This window comes from Blennius ocellaris (assembly GCF_963422515.1).
Source record: "Blennius ocellaris genome assembly, chromosome: 10".
NCBI classification, from domain to species: Eukaryota; Metazoa; Chordata; class Actinopteri; order Blenniiformes; family Blenniidae; genus Blennius; species Blennius ocellaris.
Window position 1 is genome coordinate 3,019,325 of NC_137659.1, and position 25,026 is coordinate 3,044,350.

The window sequence follows — 25,026 nt, forward strand, 5'->3', positions numbered from 1 at the left end:
AACCTCCATCCGTTTTTCCAGAGCCTCTCCTCTTCCTGATATCAAACACTAAATCCCAGTGACATCCCGGATTAAAAAATAAAGCATACATATGGCATGTACCGGACTTAAAACTTGCGGATGGCTTGTTGCTTTCCTCCGGCACCTGACCCTGACCGGAGAACAGCAGCCAATGAATTATCTATCCTAGAGTCATGAGAAAAGGAAGTACAATACCATCAACAATTACGCCCACGAGTATTTGGGATTTCTTTTTTCCCTTGCTTCTCAATAATACCTTTTTTTCGACTGGTGCACACTGCCCCCCCCCCCAAAACAAAGGATAAATAATAGAGAGGGAAGGAAAAGCCGTGACCTTTAGCGAAGTGCTGTAAATATGAAGCGTTTTGTTGAAGGCTGATGTCTACGACCCTTTGAGTGCTACCTGAGGGCACCTGCAAGGTTGTCATATCAAGCAAAGAGCATTTACTTTGAAGTCGAGACGACAGCGTGTGTGAGTGTGCACGTGTGTGTGCGTGAGCGTGTGTGTGTGCGTGTGTGTGTTACGTTACCCGAACGAGCTCCTGTGGGAACGGGCCTCGGGAGTTCTCAGGGACGTTGATTGGGGGGATGACCCAGTCTCTCTTCATGCGTTTCAGTGGGCTGTCCGCATTCCGTGATGGAAACGTTATTTCCTCCAAATCCTCGGACGTGACCGGAGGGACGAGAGCTTCCTGGACCTGGCGGAAGGAGAGCGGTTCAATCGTCAGACGCAGTCGAGGCGAGGTACGTACAATTTTTAGCCGCGCCGGCGGCGGCGCAGCTTCGCGAAAAGGCGAGGCACGACTTCTAGGTCGACGCAACAAAGAATGAAATGTTTCAACTATTACGCGGGCCGGGGGGAGGAAGTCGAGTGCTGACATTCAGTCCTCCTCAACCCCCCCCCGATGACTTTGAGAATCACCAAACACGAGTGCGTACCAACCGATAGCTGCCTTCCAAACACACAAACTTTCCCCGAGAACCAGGAACCATCAAGTAAATTTGTGTTTTGATTATTCGAATCATGGTTACAACATCGTCTTGGTTGATATTTTTGTGACACTCCTAACAAGTCCTTCTACTCATTTGGTAGTACTTCCAAAAGGCCCGCCATATTTAAAAACAAATCAACCTCCAGCTCAAGAAGATAAATACCTGGAACTTAAGATTTGGGGTATTTTTGGTCAAAATGCATCTCAAAATCTTTCTTAATCGTAGCCGTGGTTATCGTAGAACTTCAACTAAGCCAATCAGAGCACCACGTCCTGTCCGCCAGATGTGCATATACCCCGTTGCTCATTGCGCATTACAACACATACTTGATCAGGGCAGAGTTGAAAATGGTAAATAAAAGAAAACGCAGCATAAAATGTGCTTGTAAGAGGTCAAATATATATATACGATTTGGATCTGTTGAGTTTCTCTCTGTTAAAAACACCAAGAAATAACTGTTGTATCTGGTGCTGTATAAATAAAGTTGAATTGAATTGAAATAGTCACAGTGTCGTCACTGTGAGAGATTTCAATGCTTATTAATAGCATGTACGCATCAAAAATATTTACCTGGTAGCATTTACTTACAGGAGTAACTGTGCATGACTGGTGCTTAAATACCATCTTATAAGTAACTTCTTAGCATCACCATTGAAACAAGCAGAAACTGTACTTTAAATTACATTTTGATCTAACAGCAAAAAAAAAAAAGGGGGGAGTCGGCAGAGTAATGCTCACTGAGTAATGCTCACTGACAGGTTAATAATTTATTGAATTTAATTTAAATAAAGTTGAGTGCCTCACCTGGAGCACTCAATTTTTGCATTCTATTTCACATTACTCTTGTATTTTCTTCTTTATGTTTTGTTGTCGCCCGGGCCTGGAGTACGAAATTGTGTACCATTATGTGTCACATGTACCGGTATGACAATAAACAATCCTCGAAAAAAACCAAAGGAGGCCACAGTGAAAGAAAACACTGGTACTTTCCACAAGCTTCTCCAAATATCAGTCAATACCAGTTTTGCAGTACATGTTTGCTGAAACGGCCCCCGTCCTACTGCGCCTCGGCTTTGTAGCTCGAAACACAAACACGGCGCTACGTGTGATGATGAGCCTTCGGACTCGCCCGGTATCGCCGCGGCGGCAGACGCACACCTCCGGCGCCGGTTGGAGTTGAAATGGCAGACCTCTTCTTATGTCCCGATAAAATGCGCCCACACAGATAGAGCGGCTCCCATAATGGATCTGCCATCCTCCCTCGGCTGTAATGAATGAGGTTTGAAACAAAGGAGGATGGCACCTGAAAGCCAGACACTAAACACACAGATGGCTCAAATTGCCTCGGCAGCTCCAGAGACCGAGGAGACTGAAGTAGTGCCAGAGAAACTTAAAATAACCTTCAACAAAACAAGGCGGGAAGGGAAACAGAAAAAAAAATACAATATGTAAACTGCGCCAATGTCAATAAATGATAGCCCGGGATTGGAACAAAGCTGTGGCGTGCCTCGGAAGTACGGTCCCTTCTGTTATCCGAGATTACTTTGGATTACGGGGAAAGGTAAACGGGCGAACTGCCCAAAAAAAAAAAAAGTACACGAAGTCAGTTGAACCTGTGAGCCCGCCGCCGAATGTGTCACAAGTTTCAGGTCAACGTGCGATACTGTGAAAGAAATATATATACGAATGCGATGATGAGTCGACCGTCATCGTGCTTGCGGCAGAATCAGACACAAAACAAAACCCCCCCCCCCAAAAAAAATAAATAAAAAAACACAGCTGAATTAGAGCATGTGTAAATTAGGGGCAAGTGAAAGCCCCGTTAATCGGATTAACAAATCGGTTACTTACGAGTTTTACCAACTACTGATCGGAGTAGCTATCCAAGCGACAACTGTTAGCCAACTACGAAAGCAAGATCAAATGCATCAGCAGCTGACTGGTATTGTAAGACCATAGATAGATGACGGTTAATTGTTACAAGACGACTGTACTGCACGTTAACCTAACATCGTGGAGCTCGTCTAATTCGATAAACGTGTACCCGAAATGTAACGTCTCGCTTTGTGATCGACCCAGCTGGATAACAGGAGTGAGGCAGTTTAAATGTGGCTAATAACAATTAGATAACTGGAGGAGGATATTACGTGACCAGCTCGCCGACTTATTCTAATTACTTTTTTTTTTTTTGTCAGAAATTCACAAGTTTTACATACGAGATTAAAGTGTAATTGATTGCAATTAATTCAGAGATTTAGCAATTAGCTACGGGGCATCAATCAGATGCAAACACATGAGAAAAAAAAAAAAAAATTACTTCCCGCGACAGGTATACTGTGAATGTTGACATCACATTGGATGTGCAAAATAACGGGAGGTGCCTCGCATTAAAAATTAATCACCCGTTTCTCACCTCATAACACCCCCCCACCCCCCCACCCCCAGTCTCCTCTAACATCTGGGGAGCCGTCGCAGAGTTTCCACTAATCATGTTTGAAATCCGATTATTCTGCTTTGAAAATGCAGAGAGGCGTGCGGGACAGATAGTGAAGGAGCACGCTTCAGAAATATCTATTACCCTATTAAAACTGGGCCCCGGCCAGAGCGGTAATTATCGGCGACTCGGCGTCGGGGCTGATGGATGACGCGGTGGGGTTGGAGGATCTATCTGTGGCGCGCTGGAGGTCCGAACCCACTCCACGCTCTCCATCTTCCCACCGCGTCCGTGTCCAGGAGAGCTTTACCCTGAGTGATGGTGAGCGTGTGTGTGCGCACGTGTGTGTGTGTGTGGCTTCGGGATCTCTTTGGGCAGACTGCGACACACTCCGTACCCTTCGATGGCGGAGGTGGAGATGGCGGGCACGGACGCGTTCACATTAACGAGGACATTGTTTTTCTTGTCACTGATTAAAATGTTTCCCGCCGCCTGCTGCATTCACGGAACCAATAGTTTAAAAAAAAGAAGAAGAAATTTAATGGCCAATGTGATTAAGAGATGCATGATGATTCATGACAATAATTGTTCGGGGGGGGGGGGAGATAACCGCTCATGACCTCATGAACGTGGAAGATACGAGAAAGTCAATCCCTGATTTCATTAGCGACAAATTAGGGCAACAGATAACGGATCAGATCGCCGCTCCAGATAATACAACTTCGCGTTCCGACCAATGCGAGATTGTGGCTTTAAATACAAACTTATCTGCGCTCTGTAAACACACCAGCACTGTTTCTTCTATTTACCTTTGACCGGCTGACAACACTGAAGAATGGGATCATTAAAATCACATATACCTGCAGGAGTCCCGATGGTAAATGATTGTCAGCGGCTAACGGCGTGTTTTCGAAACGCCACTAAGTTTAATTTGGTGTGGGCAGACCACTGCGCCTGCAGCGCCGACGCTAACCACACATAACTGTCACAGTTAACGTTTGGGGGGGGGAGAAAAAACAAACAAAAATAAACGCTGCTGATTTTCCCTCTTGAGAGTTCAAATGATGATTGGCTTTATTAGAAAACCTGGTTAGCCAAGATGCTAACATCTTTTGAACTTTTAACCCCGCAGAAAAAGTGGGTGGGAAAACAAACCACTAAAATAAAACATCTTTAATCATGGAAAAGTTTTATTGCATTTCTTTTTATTCAATATTTCAGTTTCATCTTTGCAGAAGATCCGTTTTTTTTTATACATTTTATTCCATCGCAACCCATTTGCTCTTTTTTTTGGCTCTTTGTTATTTCATGACCTTGTGTATTGATATTTTTAAGATTTCATAAGTACTTTATTATTCATTCAATTTTGAGAATGTCTGCTTGTTCTGCTACTTTTTTATTATGTTATTTCATTAAGAAAATACTTTGACCATTTTACCCTTGGTTCATATTCGTTACAGGCATTTTTTTTAATTAACATTCAATAGTCTTATCTATATATATTTCACTGCTTTTGTTCCATATTTTATTAACTTGTTTGCATTTTATTTTGCAATTTAAACATGTATTACAGTATTTTCGATTCACGTTTAATATTCTATCCATTTTACACGCATTTTATATTTTTTCCAATCATTAAAATCATACACAAATATGTTATGTTTTGTTGAATTCCAATGTAATATTTCTAGTCAATTTCACTCACTTCATATTTTTTTTAGCTTATTTGCATCCGCTTTTCTACATTTTTTTAACGTTATTTTACTTGAATATTTTTTATTAATTAATATTATTTTCTTTTTATGCTACAGCACTTTATTTTATTCTTTTCTATTTTTCTATTTAAGTTTTTTGGACCTTTATTTTATATTTCTGCTCCCATTTTTACAAATATTTCTGAATTGTTAGTATTTTCTTTCCCCAAAACGGGTTATTATCTCCTCGCATATTTTGTTAAAGTCGTTTAAAACCACATGTCGCTTGTGTAATATACCTGCTTCTTTCTTGTAAAAACTCTTTGAGAACCTTGTTTTCTAAGGTGCCCCATATGTGAGGGTATTATGACTGTTATTAGAAACCGAGTTAAAGACCCTTGTGAGTTTAACGCAGCAGATAACATCGACTTCAGCCGGATAACTTAATCCAATCTTTAGTGGAAGCTGAAATTTGTGCAATAACAGCAGCCTGCAGAGCTTCTTTTCATTTCCTGGTTGAAATCCTGACAGTTATTACATGCTCTGCTTTTTCCTCCCTTTATTTCTACACTTGCCTCTGATCCTGATCCGATGTTGACATAAGAGCGCGCGGCCATCCCGGCTAATTGCAGCCGACTGTGAAACACATGCGGTCGAGCCGCTCGGGCAGATGCTTCCCATCTTCCGAAGCGCTGACAGAGGTGCGCCGCGCCGCCCCCCCCCCCTCCACCCGGTTTTTGGATGATAAGGCAATAACTTGTCGGTGAGATCGGCTTTATGGCGAGCTATTCTGCATCTGCTCCCGCAACCCACTGACCATGTTGAGTATATGTTTGTGCGCCTGCTAAATCGACACATTAAGTTTTAATTAGCAAGCATCCATCCAGTCTCAGAGAACACCTGCTGTGGTTTAAAGAGCGAGTCATCTGCGAATGTGACGAGTTATCCGAGGGAGGAGCGGGGAGGGGGTCGTTCCACCTTTTCTGAGGCAGTGGCAACATCAGCCAGGTGTTTTGGAGGTGAACTCACCTGTTGGCCGGGGGATGTCAGCATGACTCGGGTCACCCACTGCTGCAGAGTGGCGGCGTCACGGGCCGTGACGAGCAGAGGCGACGGCGGGAGCGCGGCGCCATGCAGGGTCCTGGCGGCGTAGGCGGTGCCGTCGGCTTCTATCCGGAAATCGGACGGGTTGCTGCACTCGAACAGAAGCTCGCCGCCTCGGCCGCAGCTGAGAAACCGCACTGAGGGAGAAAAACAAGGAAACGTTTAGCTTCAAACAAACTTCAAACACGAAACCCGCAAGTCTTTATTGGGCAAATCACTATGGGGCTTCTACCAATGCCCATAATGTATTACCTGCCAATTAAGTAACAATTTTAGCCAGTTTAAATGTAATAAATCCATAATAACATGATCATCATTGTGCTTATGGCAGAAAACACATTATAGGACATTTCCTATTGTGTTGGATTTGGAGAAAAGGGGATGTAGTGTTTTACAGATCTTCATCCCCCCATTTAAAAGTATTTTCAACACAAGTTGCCTCACTAGGTCAACTTTTTAAAAAAAATACAAAAAGGGATATACTTCTGTTTGTTTCTTTCCAGCTTTCCTGTCTATTAGCACTTTTACTCTTGTACACTGCAAAGCTCAATTCTTAAAGCTCCGCCTCTGCAACACACGTTTGGTCCCACGCGAGCTGTGAGGTTAACGTTAGCCAAAAGAGAAGTCCTTCGAAAGGACAAACGGAGAGACATCCACACGAACATAATTAACCTCACATTTACCGACAGACTCCCCAAAGAAAGTCCAACCCGGACAAGACCTGGAACCCGTACCCCAGCGGAGGCCATCGTTTTCAAACTCAACAAAGTTGATGGGAATAGGTAGCGACTTGTTTTGAGAGTCAAACTTTGTGTTGCATAATTGAAGTCCTTCACTGCCTATATGGATATATATATATATACGTATATATATATATAAAAAAATAAGGGGTACAGACAAAGCAGGAGGCAGACAGGCAGCCGAGAAGAAGGTCCACAAAGGTTTTCTGATTCTGGCTCATACATTATTCACATCAAGCTGTGCCCCAAAGGTATTGCTCAAAACAGGTGCAGTGGAGGAGAAAGATGGTGGGATGGAGGAGGAAAAAACAAAAAAAAAAAACGAGGGGGAAGTTACCCTTCAGGGGTATTAAAGACAAAACCGGGAACCCAAAGCGGCACGTTAAGAACTGAGGTGTAAATGAGGCTTGTTTGGTCGCTCGGCTGCGTTTGAGGAACTGTCCCGAGCACACGCGGGATGAAAAGTGTCCAACTCCGCGGGACAAGTCCCATCCTATTCCCAGACTTCACCCAGCTCAGGCCATTGCATGCTCGCTTTGTCCCCCATGACACACGGAGACGCCTCCCTGACTGCGATCCTTCGCCAGGCCTGCTTGAGAGGCAGATGTAAGCGAGCGTGATGTTTATTTCATAAGCGGCGGAGGAAAACACACCGAAACTCGAGCGTGCGCGCGGCCCGACAGGTGGCTCGTGGGGAGGCGGGGGCTCCGGTCCCACAGGTGCCCCCGGTGGCTGCGCTACAACATCGGTTCCCGTTACAAGTGAGTGACAGTACAGTGCAGCACAGCCTCCGCGCAGACCTCAACACATTTATTGTGCGATCCTTTAGTGGAGATCCCCCCCCCCCCCACCACCACCCTCTCTATACACAAAAAAGCATAAAGCGGGGGATAAAAATTCCTCCAGGCCACCGAGATCACAACGTTCCCGTATCCCGCTTGTGTGAAGGTTCTGTTGAATTATTAAAGCACATGTGGAATTACTTAGCAAAAAGCCTTGAAGCTGGGAGCCTAATCTTCCTTTGTGCTGGTTCCGCCGAGACCCACTGTGGTCCTCAGAGCATCATCGAGTTCCTCTGGGCTTTGCGAGGAGATGCAGCCGACGAGGTTTATTGGGGGGGGGATCCCTCAACAGCACACAAGCACCCCACCGCTAACAAATTACCCAGTGATGACAGCTGTGGATTTCACACTTTTGTTGCCGATGTTTTCAGCTTCATGGTTTTAAGAGGAAGAACGCGAGTTTCGTTTTAACCCTCTGGTTACTGATCGTTTTAATTGGACTTCCAATGCCCCCCGATGACGCTGATTTACGAAGAATTCTGACTCTGTATTCCCAACAAAGTGTAGATCAACTTTGTGACAGCGACATTTGGAGACGTATCACAGATGTAAGATTTCAAATGACATTCAGCTGCAAAATATATCACTTATCCAATATCAGTTTCAAATTTCATATATGAAATGATTAATCACAATCAATTTAAATATAGTGCACGATGAACTATTTAAAATATCTATTGATGACTAAAGCTTTATATAATTGATATTCACAAGACAGAAGTTGAAAGCACAAAAATCTAGGAAAAGTAGCCAGAAACACCAAAGAAAAACAAACAAAATTTACAGCAAAAAAACAAATACTGGTGGAAACTAAAAAGCAAAGAAAAATGAGAACATAGATCGAGAACAATGCTCGCTTAGCATGTGATAAAGTGGTTGAGTACTGCCTTAATATGATTTGTGATAAATACAAACACTTATACAGATGATGTTAAAGTATTCAAGGTTCTGTCTGTGCAGAAAGTCGCAAGTTAAATCACAGATAAACTTGCTAAAACAATTTTATTTGGAACAACAAATCTCAACACACATAGACAGTCATGTCATCTGCGTAAAGATGAATATTTATGGCATATCATACCTAAAATTCTCTCATGTTCACCTGATGTCGTTCGCGTCACCACAGACTTCAACATTCATCCAAACGCTTCAACAGCACACAGATTCCTCATAACACGAGAGCCAGCAGTTCCAATAACGAGGAGGACAACGTCTGTCTTCAATCCCTGAATGCAATTTATGCTGCTCGTCTCCCTCCTGGTTTCTCTGTTCAATTATCCTTGACCAATTAGTTTTTTTTCCCCCCTCTTTGAACCAGACATCAGACAGATGACCTTTTCTCTCTGCAGGTTTCACCCTTAAAGCCAGGTGCCTGTAAACTCAAAGCCTTCAGGCAATCACCAGCCATCCCAAGTCAGCAGATACCCGAGACGGAGGCAGAATACAAAGCAAGGGTCTGTCAAAGGAACTCACAATAAAAGCACAAGACAGTTCATAGAGTGAAGCTTCGCCACGTCGGAGGCGGTTGAAGTCTCAGTCCCTCTCCTCTCGTTTAAGGTTCGAAGTTAGGAAAGTGACATGAAGCTACTCGGCCAAGCCTCATATAAGATGTTGATTCATTGGTTTAAGAAGTTTGAGGACTGAAAAATTCTTGAAATAATTTCCCCGCAGATTGATTGAAGGGGGGCAAAAAAAAAAACACACAAAAAAAAATGTAAACCTCATTATCAATGATTTAAATTAGCCGCAGTTAAAAGAAAAACGATGCATTCAGGTACAAGCTTGGTTAGCGGCCATTAATTATTAAAACTAACTGTTCGATATTTTGTCTGCCTCTCCAGTCTGGCGGCTCTCACTTCTGCGGTTGTGGCCAGTTTCCACCCCCCCCCCCCCCCCCCCCGCCTCACGTTGTACGGTCAGTATACCGTCAATACGCCGCGACAGGACACTGTTAATGTAACATCGACTTGTCTGACCTTAAAAAGAAAACAATTAATAAAGAACACAAGCCCATCTGGACTGATAGTTTCCGTCCACTATTTATTTATTAGCAGCTATCAAGTAGCTCCGTTCCTCCAATTTCAGATGATTCAACGGTCCCTCGCTTAGTCGAATTATGGATTCGCCTCCGTGGCTTCTTCATTTCCAACTTTTGTTCATCTTGCGGGTATCAATATGGGTCGTAAACACTGCGGTATGAAGTAACATGAGGCAGAAACAAGTGTGAAAGTTATCGCAAGGAATTGGAAGATTAAACCGTAAGCATTAGTATTACCCAAACCTATTTACCTATGTAAGAAACAGATTTGTTATTTTCTCTGTCCGGCCTGTACTTCGCAATAGCAGAAGCTCATATTTCCAGAAAAGAGCGTCTCTGTTACTAGTTAATAACCTCCTGTTTAAAAAAGGATGCAAATCTTCCTCATAAATCACGAACCAACTCAGTCCTTGTAACAGAAACATCAAACATCACAAATGCCACAGTGATTAATACACGATTAGCATTAGCAGCTTTAAATGGCAGTTAGCTTTATGGTCGTTCTAGAAGTTTAGTTTTGGAACAGAAAGTAACTAGTAACTGTAATCCCCTAACTTTGAATAACAGCGGCATTATTACAGTTTATAACACTCGCCGTGCGAGCCATTTAAGCCCCTCATTGTTGTGAGCCTCAGCTCTTTAACGTCGTTCTGAATTGTGGCCGTCAGGGCTCCGCTGAGAGGCCCCGCAGCCGCCGGGCCCCGCAGCAATCGCTACACAAACTCCCAGCAGGCACAGCCGTTCCCAATGATAATGAATGGGAATGTCCTGCATGTGTCTATTCATTTATCAGACAGGCTCTGGTGGCTTATAAAACCAAAGAAATGTGTAGCGCTGCACTGCTACGACTTATCCATATCTAGATGTATGAGCTCCCCGAGGTAGAGAGGTTTTAAAAAAAGAAAAAAGCCAAAAAAAGAAAAGAAAAGAAGGGAGCCTGGCTGCCACGCCCTGTCACACATGTCGTCATAGGCTGAACAATAAAGGCTTGAATTGGACAGAAATGCCGATGCAGCACTGGGGGTTGGGGGTTAAAAAAAAAAAAAAGAGAGGCATGTCAGCAGAATGGCCTGTCGGAGTAATGCCCTGCACCGGGGCCCAAAATTACCTCCGATTCAATGATCCCATTCACAGCTCAGATGCCCCACCACTCCCCCCCTCCCTCTCCCGTTCCCGACAACACAAAAAACCCCCTGACGAACCTCTCCACAGTGCAAGAGTGCCTCTCTATTGTCTGCCGGGGTCACGTGATTTCTCAAACTCGGACAGACACGGAGGGCTGGGAAGCGAGAGCAAGGGAGATGCATTTAATTTGGAGCGTGGACCCGGCGACTCCGCCGGGGCAAGACGGAAAATGTTCCACGCTCTCATCTTTTATGCCCTGCCTTGCCAAACACGCCGGCTGCTTAGTGAGCAGACTGCGAGTCCCTCTAATGTGCCGTAAATGTGACAAGACTGAAACCTCTCATGTGAGCTCATCCCCGCACCGTCATTCATTTGTGGGGAGTGAGGTCACCGACGCCCGACAAATACTCCATGGAGGTGTTTCTGAAGTCACCTTCAGGTCCCTCCGGTGATCGCGCGCTACAATCCAGCCTTCCTTCCTGTAATCCTTTCATCGTTATATCACCAGCAGTCTTTTTTTTTCTCTTTCTTTTCTTCCCATCTTAGTCTCCCATCTTGTTCTTATGTTCCCTTGTTTATACCACTCTTTTCAGTTTCCTTCATTCTCAAGCTCATCCCTTCTCCCCCATTGTTTGTTCCTTTTCATCTTTCATTCCCATTCTTTCTTTTCCCAAATGCCCTTTCTTTCCTACCCATCTCCATTCCCTTGATTCCTTCTTTATTTCCCTTCCCTGCCATCCTTCCTTCCGGTCTTTTGTTCCTTCTTCCTTTCGGGCTTCCTTCTTTCCTTGACATCCATCTTTAATTCAAAATGTTCCCCCTCTTTCCCATCAGTCCTACTTCCATCCTATTCCTCCCTTCCTTCCCATTTCCCCCTTCGACTTCCTCCCCAACTCTCATCTTTTCTTTCAACTCGTCCCTTTCTTTTGGATCCATCCATCCCATGTTTCTCTCCCTTCCTTCCTATCATTAATGCTTGCAGATAAACGCCTCCCCCGTGCAAATGCCCCAGCGGCAATCGCCCCTCCCCTCCCTCTGCCCCTCCCTCCCTCGCCCACTCCCCCACTCCCCCCCCTCCCTCACCCCTGACGAGATGCATTCTTCACAAATGAATGTGAGCAGCTTTAGCACCGAGTCGGGCCTGGCAGCGAGACAAAGCGATATGAAGCTCGGGCTCCAGCTGAATGTGCTGTGCGAGACATCTACGCCAGCACCACTGTTTATAAGATCCTGTTAAGCCCCACTGGAGCTCCCACTCTGGTCCCTCAATTCAAACTGCTGTGATATGAAATTCTCATCTCGCCCCACAAAAAAAACAAAAAAACAAACAGACACAAAAAAAATAAAATAAAAATGAGAACACACTGAATTAAGGTCAGCACCGTCTCCAACAGTGTGCCCACCACAATAACAAAAAAAATATAAAAACATCCTTCACAGCAAATTCTATGACTGTCCAATTATTACATAAACTGCTAAGAGCACAATGCAACACCAAGGAAGATTACTTCTCACCACGCATAATTGTCCATTTTTTAAGCAATAATGTGGTTATTATGAATGCATGTTCTACAGCTTCAAGGCTGGTGAATAAACAAACACCATTGTGCAGCTTAACACTTCCTATTTATTGCAATTATAGCTTCTTTCATAAAGATGCCCCGACATGGATATTTCTGAGAAAGTCATCAAGCTGAAAAACAGTTCGCTCACTCTCTGGTTTCATACAACTCAAGTTTGGAAGGAAGGACGGCGGGATTCTGACAACCTTTTATTATGAATGCATTATGTCCAACTTCAAGGCTGGTAAACACTTGTGCAGGTTATTGCATCCTTTTCTGACATATATATTTAAAATGATAGTTATTTCATGAAGAAGCCACAACATTTACGACCATTTCTCAAAAAGGCATCAAGAAGACTGTAGCATTTAAATGGTTGATTTACACAAGAAATAATTGTATAAAGAATGGTGGCGATTCTCATTTCTTCACGTTAATAATGGAAGAATGTCAGAGGTGGGTCGTTTCTGCTGCCCGACACTGGTTCGCCATTTATTTACATCAGCAGAGATGGAGAGATGAGAGACCGAGGTACATTTTTTGTTTTTTTGCGTGGTTTTTTTTCTCTCCTTTCTTTCTGGAAATAGGGTATTCTTCAGAGAAACTAAACTGTTTGTAGCTGGGGCTTGGATCTGGGGATGATGATACTGCCTTTTGCCAGACTAAGCCCTTGAAGGCGTTTTACTAATGCACTGCACTTCAAACGCGCAAAGCATTCCGTGCATTTATAGCTGGGCCTAAAATATGTAAGGGATTTGCATGAGAAGAAGAAAAAAAAAACAAAAAAATGCAATGTTTGTACTCCGTTCAGTGTCTCTAGCAATTAAGAAAACTAAAGAGGAATTGCATCAGAGCATAAACACATTTAACAAGCAGCTGGCTGCTTTTCCTAGCATGATTGCAGAAAGCCCCCCCCCCTCCAGCCCTGGATTGGTGGAGATTGTTGCTGGTGTTTCCTCCTTCCCTGAACCTGCTGCAGAGTGATGGCAGGGGTGGAGGGTGGAGGACAGGGGTGGGGGTTGCCCTCTGAAAACACACCCGGACGTTTTACCTCCAAGCTCGCCCACATTAGCACACAGGCTGAGGAAGTCTGAGCAGAACACTTATTTGACTTCACTCAATCTCAAACACAGAAATGCTTAAGCTGCCTTGATCTGGCAAACTGGCCCCGAGGCGAAGGAAAGCATTTAAATTTGTTTTGATGTATTTCGTCTCCCACCCCCCCCCCCCTTCTTTTTTTTTGGTACACTCTATATCACATTTGGTCATTTGTTCTCTCGGGCTATGGCTGCCTCGTCTGACTCCACTGTATTCACGACTGTGAGGAAAGTAAACTCACAACTTCCCCCGGCGTCAATCCCGGTACCAACATGGACTCCTTCTCTTCTCTCTTTCTTCGCTCCATTTTTGTCGTTTCTCTCTTCCATTCCTTTTTTTCATGTTTCAATCCTACCAATCCCTCTGTCTTCCCAATTCACGTTTGCTTCCCATCCTACCCTTCTTCCATCCCTGCAATCTCTCCTTTCATTCTTCCATTCCATTGTTTTTTTCTTCAATTCTGAACTTTCCATTCTATCGCCCTTCTTGTTTTTCTACCCTATTTAGAAATGCTTTCCATCTTTAATTATTAATTGTTTGTTCTTTCCATCTTTCTATCTTATCTTCTTTTTTCTACCCCTTGTTGTTCTTTCCCTTTGTCCTTCTCATCTTTCTATTCTTCCATATTATTGTTCCCCCACGACCCTCTTCAATCCTTCTTTCATGATCCGATCTTCCCATTTTTTTCATCCTTTTGTCCCATCAATCTCTTTCTTATATTTCCCTTCCGATTCCCTCCTTTCTTCATATTATTCTATAATTTCTATGCTCTTTCTTGCTTCTTTCCATCACACTGTTCTTTACTTCTGCTCTCTCTTTCACACATCTCTCCATAATTTACCATTCTCTCTGCCCCATCTCTTGCTTTCTTATCGTTCTATAATTCATTAATCTATTCATTTCCATTATTCCCTCGCCTCCTTCGACTCTTCCCTGCATTGCCTCTCCATCTCCTCGTCTGGGGTCATGAGACCTGAAAGCCCGTCGCGGTTTAAATCAGGTGAAAGACAGAAAAACCTGCAGTAATTAGGTAAAAGAAGCAGCTAGCAGTAGCCGTCTCCACAGGTTCACATTAGCTGCATGCCCGGTCGAAACCAGACGAGTTCTGACGGAGCTCAAAATAAATAAATAAATAAGTAATGATAATAATAATAACCCGACACCTTTAATCTTCCCAAAAAGTATAACCACTAATCAACCGTTCATTCCAGAAAAATGTTCCCTAAATGGTGACAAAGTAATTTGAGGCAGCAATATTTGCATATTTAAAGGTTCGCCATCTCTCCGGGGTTGTTGTTGTTGTTGTTTGTTGGTACAGAAGGAAACATCACAATAACTGGCAGGTCTTTGTTGGCTAAATGAACTGATTCAGTGTCTCCCAGTACAATGACAGCGGAGCGTTGTACGGGATTAGCGTGCCACCGGAGCCAAGAACTGATAAGGCTAAGCTACATCCCTCTGCCGTTATCAGCGCACGGCGACTGGGATTTTCCTCCGAGAGTTATTGAGACGGCCACTTTTGATACCCAGGCGTCTGTCGGCAGCGTCGGACTGGCCACATTAGCACGACGCCGGACTCTCGCGGCGGTCGGGACGCTGTTCCCGAGAGCGGCGATGCATTTTATATAAATACCGGTCGACTTTTCATTAAAACACGTCGGGAAGAATCAAACTGAGGTCATCAAATTATAGTTTAGTTATTCCTTCAACTTGAGAGACAAAAACAGGAAGACTGATACTTTAAAAAAAAAAAAAGGAAACTTGTAATTACTCTCCAAATGGGGGGGGGGGGGTTTAAAGTTTGTGCCGAGCATCAAACGCCTCGCGCCTCCACCCCCTGATCATAACATCATGATTCCCCTCAATTAAATCTCTCAAAACCTTGTGGTTTTCCACGCGAGCGCCGCCGTGATGCCACGTCTGACGCCGAGGCATCATTAACACGCCCGTCGCACGCGGCAGAGAGAACTGAAGCTTGGCCAATGTTCTGGAGCTTTAAACACCTTCGTCATGGTTGCAGCTACGGGACGGCGCCTCGGCGGCGGCGCCATTCTGCTCTAGCTTTCACCCCGAAAACATACATTGGCTGCCTCTTTCTGGCAAACAACCCCAAAGTGGATTCAGAACCGGTCCACGAACATCCGTCTACTCTGAGAAGTTTAAGATGCAAATGTGAGTTGGGTTGAGATGAATGTGCATGGAAAAATAATTATTAAATGGAAATAACTAGATTTTATGAGTTTACACATGTAGTTAGTAAAAAAACTTAGATATATATAATATACAAGTGACATCAACCAATAAAGCAGCATGTTGACCCATATTAATGTCGCTTTACTTTAATATCTGTAATTCACATGTGGATGTTTGTAGGGGATGACATGTTGTCAAGTTAAGTCACCGACGCAGGAAATAAAATTCCCCAACTGCTTCTGATCTATTCAAAAAGTTATTCCATATAGTGTATTTATCCTGTCTATTGATAATCTTGATTAGATCATATTTGTGATGAATCAACACTTATTTGGAAGAACAAATCTCAAAGCAAACTGAGCACAATCTGCATAACGGTGCCATTTCTCTTGCCCCCTCTCTTTACCGTGACTGGGTTACATTTTTTTTTCAGTACTACAGGTCATTGTATGGTTATATAAAATAATTAAAGCTGCCTATTGCTTAAAATCTTTTAAATCTGATCGTTCCCATATCGCAACGGCCTGAACGCCTTATTTTCCGCAGACTATGGCGGATTTATCAGTAGAGAAAGTGGCTCAAGTAACCCGTCCGTGGATGTAAACCTTACCTCACCCAGGTAGACTGGAACACCGAGATACCCTCTTTTAAAATATCACATTGTAAATATTAGGCCATTTAAGGTCTTCCCATGTATCACTTTTTATAGCTGGGGTATTGCAGAGGTCATTCTCTAGTGGCTGAGCACCTCAGACATACACAGTGATGCACATTTTTTGGGGGGGGACGCTCGGCTGCGCCGTGCATCCATCACCGCCGGCTGCTGGTTTCGGCACAGCGGTGCTGCATCTCCGCCCGTTTCGGGGTGGACAGAAAATTAACTCCTGCTTCAGGTCCTCCGGGTGGCGAGATAAAAACCATAAATATCAAACATCAAATACTAACCTTCACTTTTTTTTTCCCCCACTTCATTCATCTGCCACCACTGAAACAAAGAGGCTATTTAAAGGAGTTGGAATAATACCAACCTTCAGCTTTCATCTGGAGACTGAAGCCATTTCTATGGGATGAAACGTCATTTTCATGGTTGTTTTTTTTTTTTTTTTACTTTTGTAAGTAATTTCATCTCGCAAGGCGGCGTGAACGTCAGCCGCAGTTAGGATACTGTAAAGACTTTGCTTTAATTAGATGAAAGAGTAGCAGGTATGCAGGGTAATTTCTATTTGGAGACTCGTGTTTGAAAGCGACGCGTCTAATGGCCATATCCGCTAATCACGACGACGACGCACGCGCCTCTGGCTTCAAGCTGGGCTGATACTTTGTGAAGGGGCCGATCACGAGGGCCCGGCTCTAAAACTGCCTCGGCGCAACCTGTAATGTGACATTATTGGTGCCTTTTGATCTCAAAAGCACCGACTCAGAGCCATTTAGCTCCACTCTTTGATCATTTGTGTCAAAATGCCGTCATAAAAATCAAAGAGACAAAAACCAGCGGCTGTGTCCAGAGATGAGATAACCTCTGCCGGCATGTTCGCCGGGTCCCTCTAAAGGCTTTTTAATCACACCAGCGGAGTAATTCCTGTCTCTGATTTGTTGCCGAGAGCGGGAAACGGACAGAAAATGACTACAAGTCGGTGCACAGAACTGTACCAATCATTGTTCCTCGGGAACAGTCATTATCCGGGGGCAGAATAGGTGACTTTTTTTCCCCCACCGCCAACGATGTCAATGCCTCATGCTAGTTTATCCGAGTGCACAAGCACAAAAGTTGAACAAGTAAATTGATCTGAACAGTTCAGGGGAAAAAAAGTCTGTGTGATATATCTCAAAAAAATCATTAATCTAAAACAGTGAGTGAAACATACTGGACCAATCAGACACGGCGGTTCTGTGTCGCCAACAGATTCGATTTCAGCATCATTTCATATGTGCTAGTGGGAACTGCCAGCGCAACTTCCGACCGAATTTGGTTTAGAATTGTGTCCGGAAAAAAAGCAGAGCAACGTTATTCAGAAGTAGAAACGCAATAAATATCATGTACTTAAATGTTAACCTATTGCATGTCATATCGCACGACTTAAACATAACAGATTAAAGAGCAGGGCTTTTAAGCAGTTTAGACACACTTTGCTTAAACAGTTGGCTCAATCATTAGAAATCAGATTCTGACAAAGAAAGTGGCTGTATTTTTTTTTTTTACATATTCACGAGTTGAACTGCGCACTCGCTGTTCCTGGACAGTGGGAAGATTGGCAAGACATTTGAATGGAGACAACAAACCGCCGTGTTAATTAAAACTCTGCTTTTGCCCCGGACAAAGGTTGTGGAAATGAATGTCTGAGAAGACAGAGCCATTTCCCGGGAGATTGACCACCGGAGGAAGCCATTTGTACATTATCAGTTTTGATAAGATTAGCGCAGTTGTTTATTAGAATGTGATTAAATTCGGACAAATTGCCTAACCTCTTGTGTCACCACTCGACACGGAGTTCATTTGAATGAACGAGCGAAGCGTAAATAAAGAGTGCGGCGAGGTGGGGGCGCTCCCGCTCTTCAGGATGCGACACGCCGCGCCGCGTTTTAAACACATTTTAAACTTTCATTACGCGGCGCTGGAAAAAGCCACGCAGATGACCGGCTCAGAGCGAACACAATGGGCAAGGACGGCACGCCACATCCAGTGCGGTGTAACAGAATAATATGAATAATATTCCAATTTACATGCACTGGTTCCCACCGTTTAGCGAGTCACATTCGCACATTTGCAAGTGAGTGGAAGTCAAGGCAGCCTATGAGAATATGTGCAAAAAAAAAAACCCCAGCGATTTTAATGGAATCACTTTTAATTCAGTGTGCACCGCTCACATCCAGCAGAGCTTAGTATGACTTTTTTTGTGGAGGGGACCTCTAGACTTTTCTTTGTACTTGATTGACATATTTCTGATATTTGGAGCCTTTTCAATTCCTTTATAGCGAAACTTTTATTTAGATGGCAGACCAAGAACTGATGGAATTCACCTGATCCACACCGCGTATTCTCAGTTAGCATCTTGGGGCATGATTTAGGGTGAGACATTTTATTACTTTACACGGTATTAGGCTACATGTGATGATGTACAGCAGTAACGACGTGTGATGAATACAAACGTATGCAGACGATGTTGGTGTCTTTGTACTTTGAGATTTGTCCCGTTTCTTTCACAGACCGCACGTTATCGATTAATTATTTTAAGTAGATTTGTTTTTCCCGACGCTCCTGTTTCAAGACCGTTTACTCTCCAGCCGAAGGACTTGGACCTTTTTCGTGTAGAATTGGTTCAATAACACAAATTTACATGAGCCCTGCTCAAAATAAAGTCACATCCGACATATTCAAATAGCCTGAGATGCGCTCTGACTGATGGGCCATGTCTTAAAATGATTGATGCAAATTAAGTGTTTATCATTCTCTCTACACAAATGAATGAGAAAGTGAAAGCTCTGTGCATCCCTTCAACTATGGGCGAAATTTCTCAGTTTTCAGATTATTGACTCTTTTACACGAGTATTCAGACTATTTTGTTTGACTCCATTATGTTCAATAACCCCCCCCTCTCAGAAGCCCGATGGGCGGGCCGTGTCTGAGAAAGATTGATGCAAACTATATTTATGCCATTTTCTTAGCAGTGATGACTTAATACTAATTACCAAGGAAGTGAAAGGTAATGGAAAAGGCATGGTGTGTGCATCCCGTCTGCCTACATGGGGAATAAAGCCCGGACCTGCTTTGCATAGCTCTGTTGTCAATCAAACCAATGCAAATGACTGGCTCAGGTAAAGACTGTTACAGTCCACTGCATCCAATTACAAAGCTAACCACACACACAAACATGCTGTTTCTGTTCACTATCCACATTTTTTTTTTTCTCTGAACACATACACGCACACATTTTATTGTTTTTAGGTGCTTCGAATAAAAAAAAAAAAAAAGAAAAACAGCAATTTAATGCAGATTGAGAAACTGGGGATTTTATTCAACAAGTTAAACGAACAGACGATAGAGGAAAGTGATTTGCTCACCTATAGCACGCGATGTTTGATAAAAGCTGCACAAATAAATTAATCTGGGTGTGTGTGTGTGTGTGTGTGTGTGTCACGAGTTCTGATGAATTCCTGCATTTGTGCCTCTCGCTGCAGCAGAAGTGGGCACAGGGGTGGTAGAAACAGGGAGCGGGCATGCAGGCTGGAAGACAAAGAGGCAGACAAAGGAAGACGAGGCGGACAGCCGCTGGAGGAGACTATTATACTGTACGATCGAGGCGGCTTTCACGACTGTCGAGGAGAAAAACGATCTGCGGAGTCAGCCGCACACAAATATCGCGTATAATACAGAATGTGGATAGTGCAGTCGGCTTCACCGGACAAACAAAACTCCCCACATACACAATAATGCAATATATTCGGTTATTTTTAGTTAGATTTTTTTAAACACAAGTGCGGTGGTTCTCAAACTGTTGGGAGGAACTTGTCTTTTCCGAACTTGGAAAACGTAATAAAGAAAGAAAGAAAAGCCAACAAAATAATGTAAGTCGGACACATAATTGTTCTTGTGCCTATTTCCAATGAAATGCTTAGAAGTAGAGTGAGCGTGTTCCACATTTCATTGACATTTCCAGGAGCAAATCGCACCACTAAAACAGTTTGACAGTTAATAACTAAATAAAATGCACGATACTCGCATTTGTGCCATACATGGAGACGAGTCTAGTTTTGATAAAAATTTCATAAAAGTTTCTGACACCTTGTGTTTTGAAATCTTTTTTTTTTAAATCCCTGTGTTTAATCGAGAAAATTGTTCTATAATATGAAGAAACTTGGATTCTGAGAATCATAACACGGTAAAAACTGGTATTGACTACCATCTCACCCGAAAATTCTTCAACTGGTGTACAATTGGTCCTCTTTTCGAGGTTTGTGAATTTGTCTTGTATTTGAATAGGTGTCCTATAAATGGTGAAGAATGAGGACATGCCCCTTCGGTCCCTGATAAGTTAGACTTTTGAGCCCGTTTTACTTGAAAAGAAGAGCATTTAATGAAGAAACACCACAATGATTCGCTTTTTGACAATGATTTGTGATATAAAGAGCTAAATGAACCAATGGGACTGAAACAAGATAAAGCATGGAAAAGGAAAATGGCATAAAAGTCCATTCCAATATCAAAAAGGAGATCCCCCCCCCCCCCCAGCTTAACAATGCGAATGAGTCATCGTAGATAGCCGACCATTACGGCTCACAACTATTATCCTCATTTCACCCACTTTTTGCCCTGCGCCACTTATCAAGAGACAAAATGCTCCCTCTTTCAAATAAACACAGAACTAATGCATACAAAATCACAATGCTGCAGAGTTGCCCCCTTTATAAACCGGCATGCGTCCTCCCGGAGGTTGGAGAGAAACCAAAAAAATTAAATAAGTCTTTTTTTCACCAAAGCAACTTAAAAAAAAATAAAAATCCATCGTCAAAACAATGACAGCAAGGAAGAAATAAGCTTCTTCAAAGAGAGGGATTAGGGCATCTGCCAATACAGCCTGTGTGCACGTTTGCCACCGCACATTTGAATCGATACGTGTCAAATTCTGCCTGAAACACAATTAGCTTGTGCTTTTGGGGTGGGGGGAGGGGGGGGGGGGGGGGTGGAGGAAGATTAAAGATAAGTTCCTGCTCCTCGAGACACATGACGGCTTTGCTACGTGCTGCAAAGTGGGAAACGCACGCATTCCCGGCAACGCCGGCTGAATCCGCCGAGCCTTTTGTTGCAGCGTCGCTTCCTGCAGACACAGACGCATCGCACCGCTGACTGGCTTTGACCCGTTTGACCCCCACCCCCCCCCCCCCCCCCCCCCCCGCCTCCACCGCCACCCCGACATGCAGCCTGTGCTCGGGGGGATCAGCAGAGGGGAATTAAAAAAAGACCAGGGTGAAGGAAGAGGTGATGCTGTGGAGGGGCAGAGCAACTTCAATCTCTATGAGGCAATTAATGCGTCTGCAGGCTGAAATCCTGCCAGGATGTATATGCATCTCTTGCTTTTCAGACTTCTGTTGTGTTTTTCAGGTGGTTTGAAGACAATTCAGAGCGGTTATTGATCGAAGTTGGCTTTTTTTTGTTGTTGTCGTGGGTTTTTTTTGTTGTTGTTTTTTTCGGTCTTGAATGAAGTTCAGCGTCTGACACTCGACGCGGCATCAATTTGTAAAAGAGACACATCTTTCTATTAAGGCTGCTCGCTTTCATATGCACGACTTCTCCCTTATTTTCTTTCTTTTTTTTTGTCCTATTCCTCAGCAAAAGCAATTTAACACAATCCGACCCGACAAATTGACGCAGTGCACCGGAGTCTCGACATAATTCAGTGCGAGGGGAAAACAACAACCTGAGAACTATAAGGATTTTAAAAGTTTATAATTTCTTTATTAGTCTGCTGCAGCACTTTAGTCGCATTTTTACTGATTGATCGCCTGTTGGTGTTCTATGTGGAAACAGCGGTTTGCACCGTCACCTCACGAAGGGAGTATCCTGGTTTGATTCCAAGATCTTTTGATATTTAAACTTTATATAACATGCATGACGTAGAATTAAAAAAAAAGTTGTTTTTTTTAAATAGAAGTGAGTTTGTGGGATTAAATCTGGAAAATAACATTGAATGTAATTAGTTTGTTTTCTGATGACACTGTGGTGTTGTGATCGAGTTCCGGGCCAAATCCACCAGGAATAGCTGAATACTGACAAGCTGAACGGGTGTACATTTCCACCGATCGTCTCAGAAAGGACACTAGTTTAAGAATAAATCACACTCCCATGGATGCAACCTGTGACAAGGCAAAAATTAATGAAGAACTTTGTGCTGCAGCTATAATGAACAAACATCAGAGCTAAATTGGGGCAATTTGAATGAGCAAACTGAGAAGATCCAGACTCCAGTGCAGTCTGTAAAGAGTTTTCATGGTCTCCCTGTGCTTCACTTAATAGTGACTAGCATTAGGAAAACAAGACAGTTGGACCACAGGTAACGGTTATAGATGCATCTTATACGATAATGTTGCTATATTACGGCTGGCAGGAGAATCGACTACTGGGCAGCCCAATTTCCAAACAGATGCTCATTCATTCTTCAGCACTTTGTCTCGCCAAATATTCAAATTTTTATGAATGCAAATGCTAATTGAAAACACAAGAACATAAAAGAAGAGTATAGCTTGAATAATATTGTCATTTCTTTGGGATATGGTGTTTAAAAAAAAAACCAAACTAAAATGCAGTGCTAGAATTTCGAGGCCGTACAGCTCGCGGTCCCCGTGTGGTAACAGTTGCTGGGTGCAAATGCAGCATCAGGTGTGAACAATTAGTCCTGGCACGAGTCCAGCCGGAGGAAATGTACCCCCCCTCTCTCCAACTCACATGCATTATGCGTGTTGAGGAAACAGTTGGAGCATTAGCATGAGCGGTGCATGTCTGTGCAGAGCCGGACTGTGTGGGGAGGGAGTCGTCTTCCTCCCCATGTAATCAGCTGAGCCGAGCGGGTTCAGAGCTGGGATCCGTGCAGCTGTGCTTTATTACAGACACAATGACTCCCAGATTAGGGAGGAGGAAGAGATGACGGCGGGGGAGGAAGAGGAGGGGAGGGAGAGGAGGGGTGGGGGGCTCCACATACACACACACACACACACACATCTGTCCTCAGTTTGTCTGCAGCTCTAAACACCAAACCACAAGCATGGCCGCGTACAAATCTGTCTGCCCGCGGAAACCATTTCAGACCCAAGGTTTTTTTTTTTTTTTTTGGTTTTTTTAACACGAGGACTCGTGGGAATACCGCGTCGCCTCGCGGTGATCGCGGCGCTCGTCAGGGTCAGCCGAACATCGACAGCGGTGGCACAAACAAGCAGGTGGTGCAAGTATGTGAATCACTGTTGACAGCTTCTCACGCTGCAGTGAAGCTCCTCTGCATGGATCTGGTACAAACTGTGACCCTGTCTCTCTCTCTCTCTTTTTTTTTTTTTGGTATTTCCTTAACCACAAAAAATAAATCAGCCTAATCGGTCAAACAAGTAGAGAAATCTTCCCCCGTTTTACTATGTACCCATCATTCTGTGCATCTATGCCTCTGTGAAGTTTTTTGTTGTTGTTGTTTTTTTTTTTTTTTATGCTTTGAAGAATGCACTGCGATCATGTCGTTTTCACCTGAGTCACCCGGGCCGACCTGCTGAGTGCGACAGGCGGATGAGAGGCACGGAATTGAGATGCTGTGTTTGGTTGCTGCCGTCGTATCATCATTCTGCTCCGATGGAAGCTCTCAAGCAAACAAAAAAAAAAGAGAAAGAAATCCAAAAAAACAGGTCAGGTTCACACAGTGTTGTGCCAACAGAGGAGAGATTCACCAGGAAGATGTCCCGCTGCCATTAGAGCGCACAGAAAAGCCTTTATATCCCCGTCTGAACCGCTCAAGCATAGGGAGTGATTAAACATCAAACCACACTGTTGCACCTCAAACCCGCCACACAGGCCCTTCTGTGTCTCCTTTTTGTTCCGCTTCCTTCCTATATGTGTGCAAAGACACTTTAACACTACTTAAAAAAAAAAAAAAAAAAAATAGCCTACAGTATAAAGCAGAAGGAAACTGCAGGTGATTTTTCTTTCCTTTGCTTTTGAAGACTGCAATTTTAACAATCTGTGTAAACTTTGTGGAAAACCGCATTAACTTGAGGACATTAAATGTGACTGTATGGCGTCACGACAGCTATATGTACAATACCATCATGGGAGTGGTTCTACATATTTTAAGCATAAAGCAGTGTGTTGTCTGCATAGAGAGAAACTTCATTAATAATCTATCAAGGCTTTGTTACTGTATTACTGCAGCAGTTCTATAAATCCATATCAAACTGAACTCTGTAACCAACGTCAACATCAATCTGCACGTCATGCATGGAATACAGACATTTCTGCAACAGCGAATCCAGTCGGTCTGCAATGCAATGTTGCATCATTTCATCAGTGTGACGGCTTGTGTGAGTGATGACATTTCTAGATTACCGTGCGAGTGCTTCAGACTTAGAAATTAAACTTTCCGCGGCAGTTTCCAGCCACTCAAGTCTTCTGTGAACATATCCCAATGGTCAAAAGTCAAATAGCCACGCCGAAG

General features: G+C 43.6%; 1 protein-coding gene across 1 annotated transcript in view; it reads right to left on the bottom strand.

Annotated features, from left to right (window-relative positions):
- The window catches only part of cdh2 (cadherin 2, type 1, N-cadherin (neuronal)), an 85,314-nt gene that overhangs the window by 25,993 nt on the left and 34,295 nt on the right, over window positions 1-25,026 (bottom strand). The window contains exons 3-4 of the mRNA XM_080503173.1: window positions 6,172-6,383; window positions 552-719 (exon numbers count right to left, since the gene is read on the bottom strand). Of these exons, the coding sequence (XP_080359299.1) occupies window positions 552-719; window positions 6,172-6,383 (380 nt within the window). The remainder of the gene's footprint in view (window positions 1-551; window positions 720-6,171; window positions 6,384-25,026) is intronic.